This window comes from Babylonia areolata, chromosome 9 (assembly GCF_041734735.1).
Source record: "Babylonia areolata isolate BAREFJ2019XMU chromosome 9, ASM4173473v1, whole genome shotgun sequence".
NCBI lineage: Eukaryota > Metazoa > Mollusca > Gastropoda > Neogastropoda > Buccinidae > Babylonia > Babylonia areolata.
This window is the reverse complement of record NC_134884.1, coordinates 42,006,266-42,021,453: the sequence shown is the minus strand read 5'-3', so window position 1 is coordinate 42,021,453 and position 15,188 is coordinate 42,006,266. Positions and strand designations below refer to the sequence as shown.

At 40.4% G+C, this 15,188-nt stretch overlaps 2 protein-coding genes across 3 annotated transcripts in view; one reads left to right on the top strand and one right to left on the bottom strand.

The window, feature by feature from the left end:
* The window catches only part of LOC143285464 (uncharacterized), a 5,333-nt gene extending 1,506 nt beyond the window's left edge, over positions 1 to 3,827 (bottom strand). Inside the window, exons 1-2 of one of the 2 annotated variants that reach the window (XM_076592765.1) lie at positions 3,629 to 3,827; positions 1 to 2,277 (exon numbers count right to left, since the gene is read on the bottom strand). The exon at positions 1 to 2,277 is cut by the window's left edge and continues 1,506 nt beyond it. In XM_076592765.1, the coding sequence (XP_076448880.1) occupies positions 1 to 1,885 (1,885 nt within the window). In that variant the 5' untranslated portion in view covers positions 1,886 to 2,277; positions 3,629 to 3,827. The remainder of the gene's footprint in view (positions 2,278 to 3,628) is intronic. The other variant, XM_076592766.1, reaches the window with a different exon arrangement.
* A 43-nt stretch (positions 3,828 to 3,870) lies between these two features.
* LOC143285465 (uncharacterized) lies at positions 3,871 to 15,156 on the top strand. The gene is made up of 2 exons (XM_076592767.1): positions 3,871 to 4,151; positions 10,407 to 15,156. The coding sequence occupies exon 2, from the start codon at positions 10,908 to 10,910 to the stop codon at positions 13,317 to 13,319; it is 2,412 nt and encodes an 803-aa protein (XP_076448882.1). The 5' UTR covers positions 3,871 to 4,151; positions 10,407 to 10,907; the 3' UTR covers positions 13,320 to 15,156.
* Positions 15,157 to 15,188: the final 32 nt, after the last annotated feature.

The window sequence follows — 15,188 nt, the reverse complement described above, 5'->3', positions numbered from 1 at the left end:
CGCAGTTGAAGCAAAACGGTTCCACTCTTCTCTCATGGTCTTCAAACACATGAAAGTTAAGGTCATATGCACTGTGGAACAGGCGCTGACAACTCTGACATGTTGATTGTTCATGGACGGACATCTTTGACACGTGTTCTGACAGATAATCACCAGTGGAGAACTTCGCTTGACACACTGTGCATTCATATACTTTTGAAGGGTGTTCAAGGCATAAGGATTTTTTAGGTTTTGAAAAACTGAAGTTTGTTCTGCTCTTCACCCATTCTTCAAAGTCTGTAGTTTGGCCATGTTCTTCCAAACTGCAGTGATCACTTTCCACGGTTTCTGTGACTTTTGATGCATCTTGCTGGGCACTAACACTGTAAATGTCTGAGGTGTTTTTAAAGCTGTCCTTGTTATGAGCATTTGACATATCAGTACCGGGTAACATACATGTATGCATTGCAGGAGTAGGTGTGTCTTGTCCACAGACTGGTGTGCACTGCCTGGGTGGATGCAGATGTTCTTGAGCAACTGAAGGTGTTTGTGTGATGATCTCCGCTCCTCTGTGCAGGTTACTGCCAGTGCATGGTTGATGGATGTCATGAGGAACTGACTGGGGACTTTTTTCACTGCTGGCTTCAGATGGAAAAGAAACATTTAAATGATCATTGAAAGTGCTCTCATTTTTCTCATTCTGGTCAGATCTGTTGACTGTATTTATCTCTGTTCTATATGCTTCTGTCACACCTGCATGCTTTCCATGCATCGCTGGAACAACTGTTTCATCTAAGCTGACTTGAGTCTTATTTGTTGTTTGAATTATTAGGTCATTTTCTGATGCAGCTGAATCTAAAACATCAGGTGTACATTCAACTGCAATGTGTAGGCCACTGTTTGCCTGGAAAGATGACAGGGGTGTAGGTTCTTCACCTCCAACCCTGCATATATCATCACCCTTTTGCATGAAAGGTTCATTCAGATCAGTGTCATTAGAAATCCTGGATTTTACACTGCCGATATAATAAAACTTTAAACGTTTCATTTCTTGGCCTGCTACTTCCAGAGATCTTTTCACTGGTTTCCCTCCCCAACAATATTTTTTCATTTCTCTATCAACAGTCTTCAGCTTTTTTCTGAAGGTTTCTTTCGGTTTGACAGGTCGTTTGGGTCGACCTCTTGTGGTGCTCTTTGGCATGGCAGCCTTACTGTCTGTCCCCACAGTGTCAACTGATGATTTTAGGTTTTCCTTTGAAGTTCCTGTATCGGCCACTTCAGTTTGGTTGTTATGTGCATGGTGTTCGTTCTCTTCATGTGCATCTTTGTTGAAAGACTGCAACCTTGGCCTCTTTCTGAGCGGTCTGTACTCCCCTGCTGGCTGCTCTTCTGCTGTTCCTGAAACTGGTTTGCCTATGCTGCTGACATCAGAATTAAAATGGTGGCTCTTACTTTCTTTCCCATTTGCTGCCAGCCTATTCAAAGAACGTCTATTTTTAGGTGGGCAAGAAGACAGCACTTCTGATGGTTCACTTTCTGGCATGCCTGCTGAAGGTCTGGATGAGTTACTTGTCCTGCTTTTACTCTGAGAATGTGTTTTACCCCTTTTCTTGTGGCATGTAGTTTCTTTTTTCTGGACAGGGCCTGGAACTAGAACATCATCTGAAAGCTGCTCTTTGATTGTCCTTTCATTAAGCTCCCTGCAGAAATCAAAGTTCAGATCACTGAAATCATCCAGCTCAAAGTCAGATGACAGGCATGGTGAGGTGGCAGATGCGGATGACAACAGACTGAAGTGGCAGGACTTCAGATGCTCATCAACACTGACAACATGCTTGTTCACCAGCTGGCAACTGACACAGCACCAATGAAATCTGTTCACTACAATGATCACTTTGGAATGCATTCTTCTTCACAGGAAGTCCACAGTAAAAGGTGACTATGTTAACAAATCATGACTGAGATGAAAATCTCACATCATTTTGTCAAACAGATTGTGTATTTTGATGAACATTGCTGCTGTTCCTGTTCTCTATGCATGATGGGTGTTTGAGCCTGCATCAGTAATTCAAACCAAAGAAAAGTTACAAGTGTGATTATCCTGGTATATCAGAGTAATCAAAATGTATCACTCAGTTATTGACTGGTATTATGCTGCTCTTTCAAGAAGAAAGACATGAACAGTAAACCTTGAATAATGTTACTGCCATGGAATGATTCAGTTGATGTCAGCTTCAGACCTCATTACTGGCGATGGCTCTTTCCAGTACCCAATGAAAATCAGCATGAAACCAGCATCTGAAAAAAACAACAACAAAAAACAAACAAACAAAAAACCAATAACAAAATGTTTACATCACATATTTCGAATATGGAATCAATATATTACAGCCTGTTACCTAACTCAGTACCTCATCCATTCTCATTATCCCATTATATTTTAAAATAACATGTCACAGAGATTTCAGGGGTGAAAGAGGGAGAATGTGTTTTCTCAAGATATAACAAAAGGAAGAAGCTATAATTATCTGTTGCTGTGTTTGTAGTTTTAGTCCTTGCTAATATCAAATCCATCTCAGAGTCTTTTCTGGCATTGAAGTTTAGTTAAAATGAAATAATAATGAGAAAGGAAGAGATCACAGGTATGACAAGAGGGGTAACATATTTCAAATATATGGATTGATAATTACTGCAACACACTCAACTTTACCTGTGTCACAGCACATATGTGAATATCTTTTTGACAGTGGCATCACTTTTTGCATTAGTGGTCTGCAAGTCCAACACACATTTGTTTATGTCAGAGAGCATGTAAATGCACAGCTGTTTCTACCCTCCCATTTTGACAGCTGTAATCGTTTTCAAGGGTGGGTCTTAACTCGGCATGTATGTGGTTCCGTAACCCATATCAGTTATATATATATATATATATATATAAAGAGAGAGAGAGAGAGAGACACACACACACACACATACATATATACATATATATATATATATATATATATACATAGTAACATACATTAGTTTAATTTACACACATCAACCTGATGGGGTTTAAGTCTGCAAAGTCATCGGTCTGTGACATAAACTACTTCATCACTGCAGGTGGTGTCATATACTTGAAAGCACACACAATATATTCACTCATTTGAGAAGCACATGCAAACTGACACCAAGCAACCTAAATCAGTCCAGGAATTTACCTAACAGTAAAACTAATTACCATGCAGTTGCACACATAAACTTTCTCGACATGCATTTTATACAGTATACACAGATTGCATCAACACCTTGATAAGCAGATATCAAATTCTCCTGTGCTTACATACAACCACATTCGTCTCTCACACACATGTGGTTGAGGAATAATGCTTTCCACAGTGCTGCTTTCAAATTATGATCTCAATATACTATCATGCCACTCATATCAAACATTTTCTCACTCTTGACTGCACATTGATAAAAATTGTGCATGCATAACGTATACAGACCTGTCTCGTATGTACTCTGGTGACAAAACCATAAGAATTAGTTTGTAATGCTTGTGTGGATAACTCCCCGTGTTTATTTGTTTTTAATATTATACATGCATATATATATTCAAACTCAGACACACACACACTGTCTCTCATGCACGAATACATACTATCTCTCTGTCTCCAAGACAGCGTTGTCTGTCGTTCGAGCAAGTCAACCTCACAATATATTACCTCATGCATTTTACTTTGGAGCAACTTTGTGGGAAAGAGGTCATGAAAATCAACCCATCCCAGCTTTCGGAACAATAATGCCAAATGGGTTTTTAACAAAGACTCTCGAGATTACATTTACGCGTTCATCGCTTCCAAGGACGCGGCCATTGTCCAGGGACGTAACTCGGTGTTGAATGATGGGCACTTGGCCACCCCAAAACAAAGGCAAACATCAAATCGAGAGTGCTTGTGGACGTTATCTCTAATCTGTCCATTTCAGTACTAATGTGTGGCTGTCGGACAGTCCAAATTACCTTGAAATGATACAACCTAAAACTTTCGATCCGGAATTTCTGGAAGTTGTAAAACACTGATGTCCGCGTTCAAGTGCGCTTGTTCGTGACGTCATAGACCCGAATTTCTAATTTTCTCGTCTGCTGGCTCTTCGAGCAATGCATCGAATACCTTTGTCGAAAGGTAGGTATTCGTTTTGAACATTTTAACAAGTAACACTGTCATATGTGCTGACTTCTGGACTTTTTAAATCACTACAACATAAGCACAGTTAAGTAAAACACGGCCCATTCCAATGTTCGTCCATTTGTGATTGAAGGAAGCAAGGGCACTGTCAAGAAAAAACGTACGTGAGAATATAATATCATCGATCATCATGTTAATATCAAGGCGTGCAGGCCTGACAAGGCCTTTTGCCCGCTTGAAGTGGGGAAGAAAAAGAGAGTCCCCACATGTGACAGATGCATTTTTCAACACTGAGTCGCAGTGGTTGAAAAATCAAGAAATATCTAGATGAGTTTTGTATTTAAAATTATGTAAATGAATGTCAAGATAATTTTTAAAAGTATTCACTTTCCTGCGGAAACAACGCATGTGACAAATTATTACAAACATTTGTTACTCTGTTAGTAAAAAAAATTTGCAAATCTGGAAGTTTTTACTGAAACTTTTAACAGTTTGTACTTTGTAGGAATGGCCTTTTGTAGCAGTGTTCTCATTCAATGTAAACAAAGAATTTATAGTTCTGCTGTCATATAATCCATGAGTCATTTTATACATCTCCACACAGTCTTCTATACTCTAAACTAGGTAACTGAAGTGCTTGCAACCTATTTTCATAGTCCATATCAGCAAAGTAAATGATTCTTTTAATAAATCTTTGTTGAACATTTTCAGTACTGTATATGTTTCACGAAGCCCGTATTCCAAACAGTATTCCCATATTCAAAGACTGGCCTGACTAATGACTTAAATAATGGCACCATAATGTTCTTACTTCTACACTGTATATTCCCAGCTAACATTCTAGTCAATCTATTGGCTTTTTTTAATGGTTTCATTAACATAAACATCAAAAGAGAGATCAGAGTCAAGAATGACTCCAAGGTCTCTCTCCGATGAACTCTCCTGCAAATCAGTACCATCCATATGATACTTATAATGTGGATTATTCATGCCTACATGTAAAACTTTACATTTATTGGTATTGAATTTAATTTGCAATCTATCAGTCCAGTGTATTAACTTATCAATACTAACTTGTAACTTCAATCTACCAACATCAGAATCTACTTCCTCATAGATCTTTGTATCATCTGTGAAGATTTTCACGAAACAGTCAAGTGTATCAGGCATGTCATTCATATAATACACAAAGAGTGTGGGCCCCAAGACACTGCCTTGGGGAGCACCACTACCCACCTTAACAGGACACGATGACTCAGTCCCTACTGATACATACTGTGTTTTCTAGTATTAGAAGTCTTTTATCCATTCCAACAATTTACCACAAATACTGTACCCTTGCAATTTAACAATTAACCTGTTATGTGGAACTTTAACGAACACTTTCTTTAAGTCCAGATAAATTGCATCCATTGGTTTATTGTTTTCAAGTGATTGCATCCAGTTATGTAAAGTATTCAACAACTGAGTCACACAGGATCAACCACTGGTAAAGCCAAACTGATAATCAGACAATAAGTCATTATCAATCAAATGTTTATTCAAAGTGTCACACATAAAACTTTCAAAAATTTTACAAACAGCCAATGTCAGAAATATTGGTTGATAGTTTCCAGGGTCTTGTTTGTTACCTTTCTTAAATATTGGTTTTACATCTGCTACTTTCCATGCCTGTGGGATCTTACATGTGATACAGTTCTAACAAACAGAATCTTTAAGGGAATAGCTAAACTACTATGCAGTTCTTTTAGCTAATAAGGGTGTTTTCCAGCAGGACCAATGGCTTTATTCACCCTCAAATATAAAAGTTTGTCACTTATCATCTTTTCTGAAACCTCAACATTATCTGTTGAAGCCTTGCATTTTGGTTCAAAAGAAGGAATATTGGTGACATCTTCCACTGTTGAAACACAAGAGAAAAACAAATTTAGGACCTCAGCCTTTTTTTTTGTCAGTGTTAGTCAAAGTTCCACCAGGTGTGCTTAAGTTTGGAATAATCTCCTTAGGTTTAGTTTGTGATGCAACATAATTAAAAAAATCTCTTTGGGTACTTTTGATATTCTTTGCAGTAGACATATCTTTTTCCTTAGTAGGCCTTTCGTAATGCCCTCTTAACCTAATTTCGAGCATGTGCATAAGCATTATTATTTTCAGTACTTCTTATACCATCTGAAATTCTTTTCAGTCTTATCTTTTCCAAAACAGAAGGTGGGATAATCTTTTTGTATCTGTTGCTTCCAATTAAAAACTCTTTAGATGGCACATACTTATCTTGTAGTTCCTTCAATTTATCAGTAATGCAAGACCAACACTAATCCACGGATTTGAGTTCCAAAGTCTCTTTCCAATTTATGTCATCCAATGCATACCTCATTGTCTCATAATCACCTTTATCAAAAACAAAAAAAAAACGTCTGCCTTTTGACTTACCAGATAGGGATCTGTTTTAGGCCCAGTGCTCTTCACACTGTACACTGCTCCTCTCGCTGAAATTATCAATCGCCATAATATCAGTCATCATTCTTATGCTGATGACACTCAACTCCAGAAGAGTGATACCCCTGAAAAATTGTTGTCGCTCTTGCAAGAAACATCCAACTGCTTCCTGGACATTCAAAACTGGATGACTCGAAATAAGTTACAATTGAACGCGGACAAAACTGAAGCAATGATCATAGGAACTAAACAAAAACTGTCTTCCATCACAATTGACACAATCAAACTTGGCAGTACATCCATCCCTCTTTCCACATCAGTCAGGAACCTCGTCCTTGACAATACACTGTCCATGCAAAAATTTATCAGTCAGACATGTCAGTCCTGCTACTGTCAACTGCGGCGCATCAGTGCTGTCCGGAAATATCTGTCCACTGACGCAACATCTAGAGTTGTTGTTTCTCTCATTCTCTCTCGCCTTTACTCCTGTAACTCTCTATTGCCTGGTTGCCTGCTTCATCCATTCAGTCCCTTCAGCACATACAAAACTCTGCTGCCCGACTCGTCCTCAGAAAGAAAAGATCTGAGCACATCACTCCTCTTTTGCAACATCTCCACTGGCTCCCTGTCTCACATTGAATAAAGTACAAGATCAGCACTCTGTGTTATAGATGCATTCACAAAACTGCCCCTTCCTATCTCTGCAGCTGCCTTCACCTCTATACTCCATCTCGCTCACTACGATCGGCTTCCACTCTGTTTACGCATACCCAGATTCAAACACTCGACTGTTGGCCGCCATTCTTTCTCTGTCTCTAGACCTTGCGATTGGAATGAACTTCCTCTTTCGGTTCGTCAAGTCTCCACGCTCAGCTCTTTCAAGTCTGGCCTCAAAACCCACCTCTTCCCAAAATAGCCTCCCTTGCCTGCCCTTCCTTGTCTTTAGTTTCTACAGTTTTAGAGTTATGCATGCGTGTGAATGACTGGTGCGAAAGCGCTTTGGTTTGTCTCTGCACAAGGTTCAGCGCTATATAAATACCATTATTATTATTATTATTATATAAAGACCAAGATCAACTTCAAAGGTAATACTAGAATGGTGACTTTTAACTATAGGGGGATGATAAAAAACGTTAGAAACCAAGTCATCTCTGTTTGCAAAAACCAAATCCAAAATATTTGCTGTTTGATTACCATGAAAATGTGTTGGTTCCGAAACAAACTGTACCACAAAATTGTCTTGCAAAACTTTCAGAAATTTTGAAGCAGGATGGTCTTTGTATTTGGTACACACTTCTTGTCCCCAGTCGATATCTGGATAATTAAAATCACCCATCAACACTTTGTTACCTGTGCCTTCAAAAAACAGCGACACACATTTTTAATTTTTAATTTTCTTCAAATGTACTACTGGGAAATTTTTTTTGAACTCCAACTTTTAATTCCTCATTTTCAAGTGCAATGGAGCAAAAGACAGAGGGGCTGAAGACTTCTTCCAGCTGTATATTATGCACCACCAGTATGATGCTCTTTTCCAGTTTGGTGTGTGTACTGATGAAGTAGATTATTGGTCTGGTCACACACACCCTATCTCTTACTCTTTCATTGCTAATTTCCTATCGCATTAACTGGGGAAGAAGTGAGGATTGGCATTAGATATGGGAGAATCACAACCCCCACCCATACCCCCACCACCGCCATCCTTTCATGTCAGGTAGTGTGTGTGTGTGAGTGTGTGTGTGTGTGTGTGTGTGTGCGCATGTGCTGTAGGAGCTGCGATATGTAGGATTGTGTGTGCCAGTGAATGTGTGTGTGCGTGTGTGTGTAATGGGGATGGGTGTGTGTATGCATGTCTGTATTGTGGGAGCAGCACAATATGAATATATGAATGTGTGTGTGTTTATATGTGGATATAGATGTGTATGTGTGTGCTGTGGAAGCTGGGATACATAGGAATGTTTTTGTATTTGGAGGGGGGTGGCGGGGGAGGGGGGTTTACTTGAAAGATGGGGGATGTGTGTGTGTGTGTTTATGTGTCAGGGCCTATTGTCTCTTGAACTAAAACTGGGACATGCTGACAATCAGTTTGAATGGATTATGCTTCATTTGATCTAGGAGATCAGATACAAGTTGTCAGCAACTTTTTACTGACTCCTATCCAGTTTCTCCTCCCCCTCGCTCCCACCTCATCCTCCACGCCCACCTCACCCCCCATCCCCCACACTCTTTATAGTAATTTACTAAATGGGTATGGGAGTGAACAAAGATCAGAAAAAAGTCTCCAAGTCCATCCTAACTTAACTAGCTATGCAGGTGCCACTTGTGGGAGTTGAACACAGGACACTCAGATTGGAAGTCCAATTACTCAGGTATTGAGTTGTTTGCCTGCATACTGATTTAACTTTATTATCAGTTTTTTTTGTTGGGATTGGGAGGTGAGGGGTGGGGGTGAGGGGGGTAAGTGGAAAGAGGGGGAAGGGTGATGAAGAAAAACAATAACAGGTACAAATGTTCATTAAAATTTTATTTGTTTTCCATTTCATATTCAACATGACACATTTAGCAGCTTTTAGAGTGCTGCATTTTACAAGTGTAATAAATTAATAAGTTAATGATGTTATTTGAAACTTGTTTAGTTGTTATATACATGTATTTAGCAGTGGAGTTAGTTTCCCAACAATCGTTTGGATTCGGTATGTCTTTGGTTTGTTCATTGTTACTCCCTGTTGCTTTTGTTCAGAATGAATTGTCCAGTTAAAATTTATATCGTTTGGTGACTGTGCAAGTCAACTGAAGGGGCAGGGATCAGCAGCTGTATCTTGCTGCTGAATATATGCTCACACTTCATGCAGTTGGTGTCAAGGTAGCATGCAAATAACAGCTGGATAAGTGTCATGACATTACTTTTTATATGAAATGGAGCATTATATATATACATGAATAACACTGTACTTTGTGTCAAACGATAACTTTTAATGAAATGTGGATAGTCTGTGTATTCAGAGGTCCCTTTTGTGGCCATTAGGGCAGCGAAGTATGTTCACTGTATCAGAGTTGGCATCAGAAAGCAGGACCCAATCCTCTCCTGCTTCCTTAACCTTCCCCAACCAGAGTCAGGTATCCCTCCACTCCTGGGTAGAGTAAGAAAAACAGGGTTAAAGTGCCTTTCCCAAGGACACAGCACTGTGTGGAAACGGGGCCTTGAACGCTGAACACTGGTGATCACTGGATCAGAATCCTAACGCTTAACAAATTCGGCCATGGCATCTCCTGTGTATTTATCAACTGATTTTTTGTATCTTTCATTTCTTTCTTTCTGCATTTACCCATTTCTTGGTAATCAAGAGTTAGAACTCTGGTGTTCACTGATACATGTACAAGTGGGCTTTTACAAAGTACATGACCATTTTTGCCTTACAATGTTGGCAGTCGTACTCGGTTTTGAGGAATTTGAATAGTGGGTATGTTCATATTTCTGTAACCCATTTAAAACTGACATAGAGTACAGAATCTTTCTCTTCTCTAGTCTCACTCTCAGTCTTTTTTTTTTCTTCTTTTTTTTTCCTGTTGGACTGACTCAGTCATGTGACTGCTTTTTGTTCTCTGTACCGATGGTTAAAACAGATTACAAAAATATAAAGATTTCAAATTTTGTAGACAACACACACACACTCACACACACACACACACACACACACACACACACACACACACACAAGCAAACACACGCACACATACACAAATTATATTATTATGTGTATGTATATGTGGCAGTGCAGATCAGTACATTTGCTCGTATATATGTTTGTGTTGCAGGTCTTCATTGTGCACCTAATTGTCTCCTCTTCACTTGGACAGTGGGTGGAACTTTTCCTGGCTGACCAGATCTGGTGGATTAAGGATATGTGAAGATTCTGCACTGTTTGCTTTGCATATCTCTCTGATTATAGCTGTGATTTTTTTTTTTAATCTGTGTATATCTTTCTTTATTGGCATCTTTAAAGTTTTAATGTGAAGCATCATACCTCCACTGTAATTGTAAAAAAAAAGAAAACAAACCTTTTTATCACCTACTGAAAATTTACAAATGGCATTTTACACCTAGAGAACTTTTTCTCTTACATGTTATTGCAATAATGTTTTGACTGTTCAAAACATTATCTTGTCTGATTTTTGTACAGTGTCTGAAGATCGATAAACTACATTTACAGACAGTCATGGCATGTCCAGTACTGCCCAAAATAGTGATTGTTGTGAGCGGAACACACTGGCATTGCGTTACCTGTAAAGTCAACCAGCAACGAGCAGTGAGCTTAGATGAACATTTACTACAGAAGCATGCTTACACTCCATCACCTCCATCTTATGTTAATCCTGACCCCTGACAGACAGATACTCAGTGATGGAGAGGAGTACGAAGACATTGGAAGAGAAATGGACTCAGCTGGTCTCCAGCATGCAAAGACACCCTGTCCTTCATCTGAGGTCACTCAGTGGTTAGATAAACCTGACTTTGAGAGCAGTGATGATGCCGATAATGTGGACAATGATAACGACAGTGACTTTGTTCCATCAGAGTTGGAGGAGAAGCCAGTCAGAGCCAAAGCCATCACAAAGAGCACAAGAATGACCATGAGAAAACAGGCAAAGCAAGATTCTGGGAAACGAGTGAGACTTCGGGTACCAAGAGAAAAACCAGTGACCGAACCAGAACCAGACCCTGCAAGTGAACCTGGAGCTGAGCCTGTGTCAGAATTTGAGCCTCCCTCTGAGCAAGATCAGACAGAACCTGATGATGACGACAAAGAATTTAAACCCAGGACAAAATCTGGAAGAGGAAAACACTCATCTGGAAACCAGCATTCCCCTTTTGTCCTCAGGATCAAACGAACCAAAAGCAGACCCTCTGAATCTGAGGCAAAAACTCCAAGGAAGAGAGGAAGGCCACCAAAACCCAAACCCACTCCAGCAGAAGGGGAAGACCTCCCTCCTAAACGGCCCTACAGGAAGAGGATCCCTGACCCCAGTGAGCTGCTCCTCAAGCTGCGCAACGTGGGCAGAAAACCCAACACCAGGAAAAAACTGGTTGGTGAAGAGAGGGACGCAGTGAAAACAAAGTTCGTGAAGTTTATCAGCAATGGAGTCCATGCAGTAAAAGACTCAGAACAAAGCCAAAAGGTCCATGCTGATGACAGCAGTTCTTCCTTGCTGGATGCCAATGACTCAGATGGAAACAGAGTGAGTGTCAGGCAGGACAGCCTCTCCTCTCAAGAGGCTGCTTTGTCCTCTTTGTCCATGCAAGAAGAATCAGCCAGCAGAGAGAAAATTAGATGTAAAACCTGTCTATGTTTGTTCCGTTCAGAAAAATTTTTGCAAGAGCACTTGAGCAGTGTTTCTGCTGAGGACATTGTTCAGTGTTTGGCCTGTGAAATGAAGTTTCATGGTATGATGCAACTCAACATGCATGTGTTCTGTGACCATGAATATGAGAAGCAGCCAGCATGCTTCCTCTGTGAGGAGGATTTTGCAAGCATGGAGAAGTTAGAGAAGCACTTGAACAGTCACCATAAAGGGCAACCTGATATCAGACTCTCTGACGCAAGGTTCCATGACTGCAGACTGTGCCGCATGGAGCTGAATGTGGATTTCCAGCTGATTAAGAATCATTACTACCGCAGACACAAAGCCTATGTCTGTCCTGAGTGTTATGGAAAAGATGTGGAACTCTTGTACTACACTGACACTCACCTGTACGGGGAACACAAGCAGATGCACGCCAAATCTCCGGCTGAGTGTCCCATCTGCAGAGTGGTGTTCCCCACAGCCAGGGAGATGAAGGTACACATGTGGGCGCATGCAGAGGACCCCACAGAGGACGGAACAGGTGGCAAGTGCAGCAAGTGTGATAAGTGGATGCCCAACTCTGGTGCCATGCTCATGCATGAGAAGGAACACAAAAACGAAGCCATCCGAAAGAATTACGCCCTCGAAGCCAGCATTGGATTTCCGTGCATGAAGTGTGAGCATATATTCAGCAGCAAGAGTAATTTGAAGAAACATTCATGCAAAGCTGATCCCAATCGCACGTTCTACTTCCACTGTGAATACTGTGCTCATGGTTGTAACACCAAGGAACAGCTGCGTGACCACATCGCCTTGCATCACTTGGGGATCAAACGCTATGTATGTGAGTACTGTGACCAGCGCTTTGTGTGTGCACCAACGCTGCGGCGGCATGTACGACGTGTTCACACTAAAGAAAAGCCCTACGAATGTCACCTCTGTAAAGAACGGTTCTACGAACGCAACCTCATGCTTCGACATGTCTCCAAACACACTGGCATCGCCAGTTTCATGTGCGAGTTCTGTGGGAAGGGCTTCCATACGAAGTTTGATCTGAAAAAGCATGTGGAAAACCACACAGACTCTCGTGATTTTGTTTGCCCTCACTGTGGCTTGGATTACAAGCGAAGCTATCACTTGAAAAGGCACCTGGAAAAGGGCTGCAAGAAAAAGTTCACCAACACAGGGGAGGAAAACATTCCATCTGCTGCTGCTAAGGTTCCAGCTAGTGCCCAAGAGGATGCTGATGAAATGGTGTACCTTGATCTTGCTCGTGAAATCAACATTGAAGATGATGATGATGAGAATGATGCTGACATGGACAACTACAACGATGAAAGTTCAGGACCAGACTTTGGAGATGATGTTGAAGATGATGTGGACTGAAGTGTGTGTGTGTGTGTGTGTGTGTGTGAGTGAGAGAGAGAGAGAGAGAGAGAGAGAGTTCATGTATCATATGGCGACCAGTACTGCTAACTTCCCTGTCCCAACTATTTTAATTTGGTTAGTAGATCTGTGGCAGAACATGGGTTGATTAAAGAGTAATTATGTTTGCATGTGTAACTTACATGTAGGTTATTTTTCTGTGATGCAGAAATTTTTATATGGAATTTGTACTTATGTTTAGTGATAATGTAAAAACTAAAGTGCATGCTTTGTACTGGATACTGTCACAATGATGTTCAGAAAGACCAAAAATAGCACCACACTTCCTGATGAACTCAAGAAAAGAAATAACTCATCTCTTGTGGTGACAGGTGCCATGACCTAGACATTTATATGCAGGACATTCAATTCAAGGGTTTGAATAATGACCACATCTTATGGGCTAAGCATGGAAAATTTTCTTGTCTCCCAGGTCAACAGTTATGCAGACCTGCAAGTGCCTGAACCACCTTCATGTGTAAACACATGCATGCAAAACATCAAATACATACATTTAAGATCCTGTAATCTATGTCAGTGTTTGTTAGGTTGTGGAAACATGAAATATCCAGCATGCACATCCCTAAAAAGGGTATATGGTTCCCAACATAGCAGGGTCAAAATGGTCATCCATGTGAAGACCCAGAAGTAGGTCTGTAGGAGTGAATGTGGGAATTGCAGCCTCAAGAACAGGAGAAAGAAAAGAATCTCCTGTAATGTCTGTCACAAAATGACCCACTTGTCTTCTGAAGCTTGCTGCTTTTACATTACAGGAACAACTTGCCCAAATTTCATGGGAACTTGAATGTGGACAGTGCATTGAATGACTTGAAAAATGTTTATCTGTATAAACATGGGTGGAAAATGGTGGGTAAATATAACCCACCGAACACTAACACTAATGGGGTCTTTAACATGTGCATTTGATGTTTTGCACGTGTATACAAGAGAGGGATTAAGGCACTTGCAGGTCTCACACATGTTAACTGGAGAGATCAGAAAAATGTCCACCTTCAACCCACAAAATACAGCCAGGATTCAAGCCCAGGAACTCATGAAGGTGTGCAGGTCTATTTTGACTCGCAAAACACAGAAGGGACATTACTGTTAACTTCTACAAAGTCTTTTCACTTTCTGTCTTTGGTTTGACCTGAACACAAAAACTCAACAGATGGAGCAGGTAGCTGGTGTAGATTGCTGCAACATACTCTGCAGTGGAATTATTGTGTCAAGACTTTTTTTCTTTTATTTATTTTTGTGTGTGCAAGATTACCTTTGCAGTCAATTTGATATTAATGAACATGACAAATGACCTCTTTATACCTTTGTTATCAACTTGATATTAATGAACATGACAAATTGCCTCATTATACCTCATCCGTAAAACATATCAGTGTAAATGAATCACAAGAATGTGAGTGCATAATAGTGTGTTTGTCAGATGTAGAGAGGTAAATGGTTGTGTGTGGTGATATGGTGTGATAAAACAAGATTGTTGTATGATGGTTGAATATTACATGGTGTGTACACTTTAACTGAACACCCCCATATAAGGGGAATGAGAGGCAGGGTATACAATTTGACCTGTCAGCATGTTATAAACATGATGCACGTCCCACATTTCTTGACTTGACAAATTCAGATTTAACATGCAAACCATTGTTAGGGTAAACTTGGTTTCAAATTTCAGGCAAACTTGAAAAGGTGTTCTAAAAGCTGTTTTACTGGGGAATTACAACTAGCATGTGCATGGGAGGGAAGAGAGGAAGGGGCTGATGGGAAGGAACAGACCGATGCCATATTGGACAGCACAGGGGGGGAGGAAAGGGG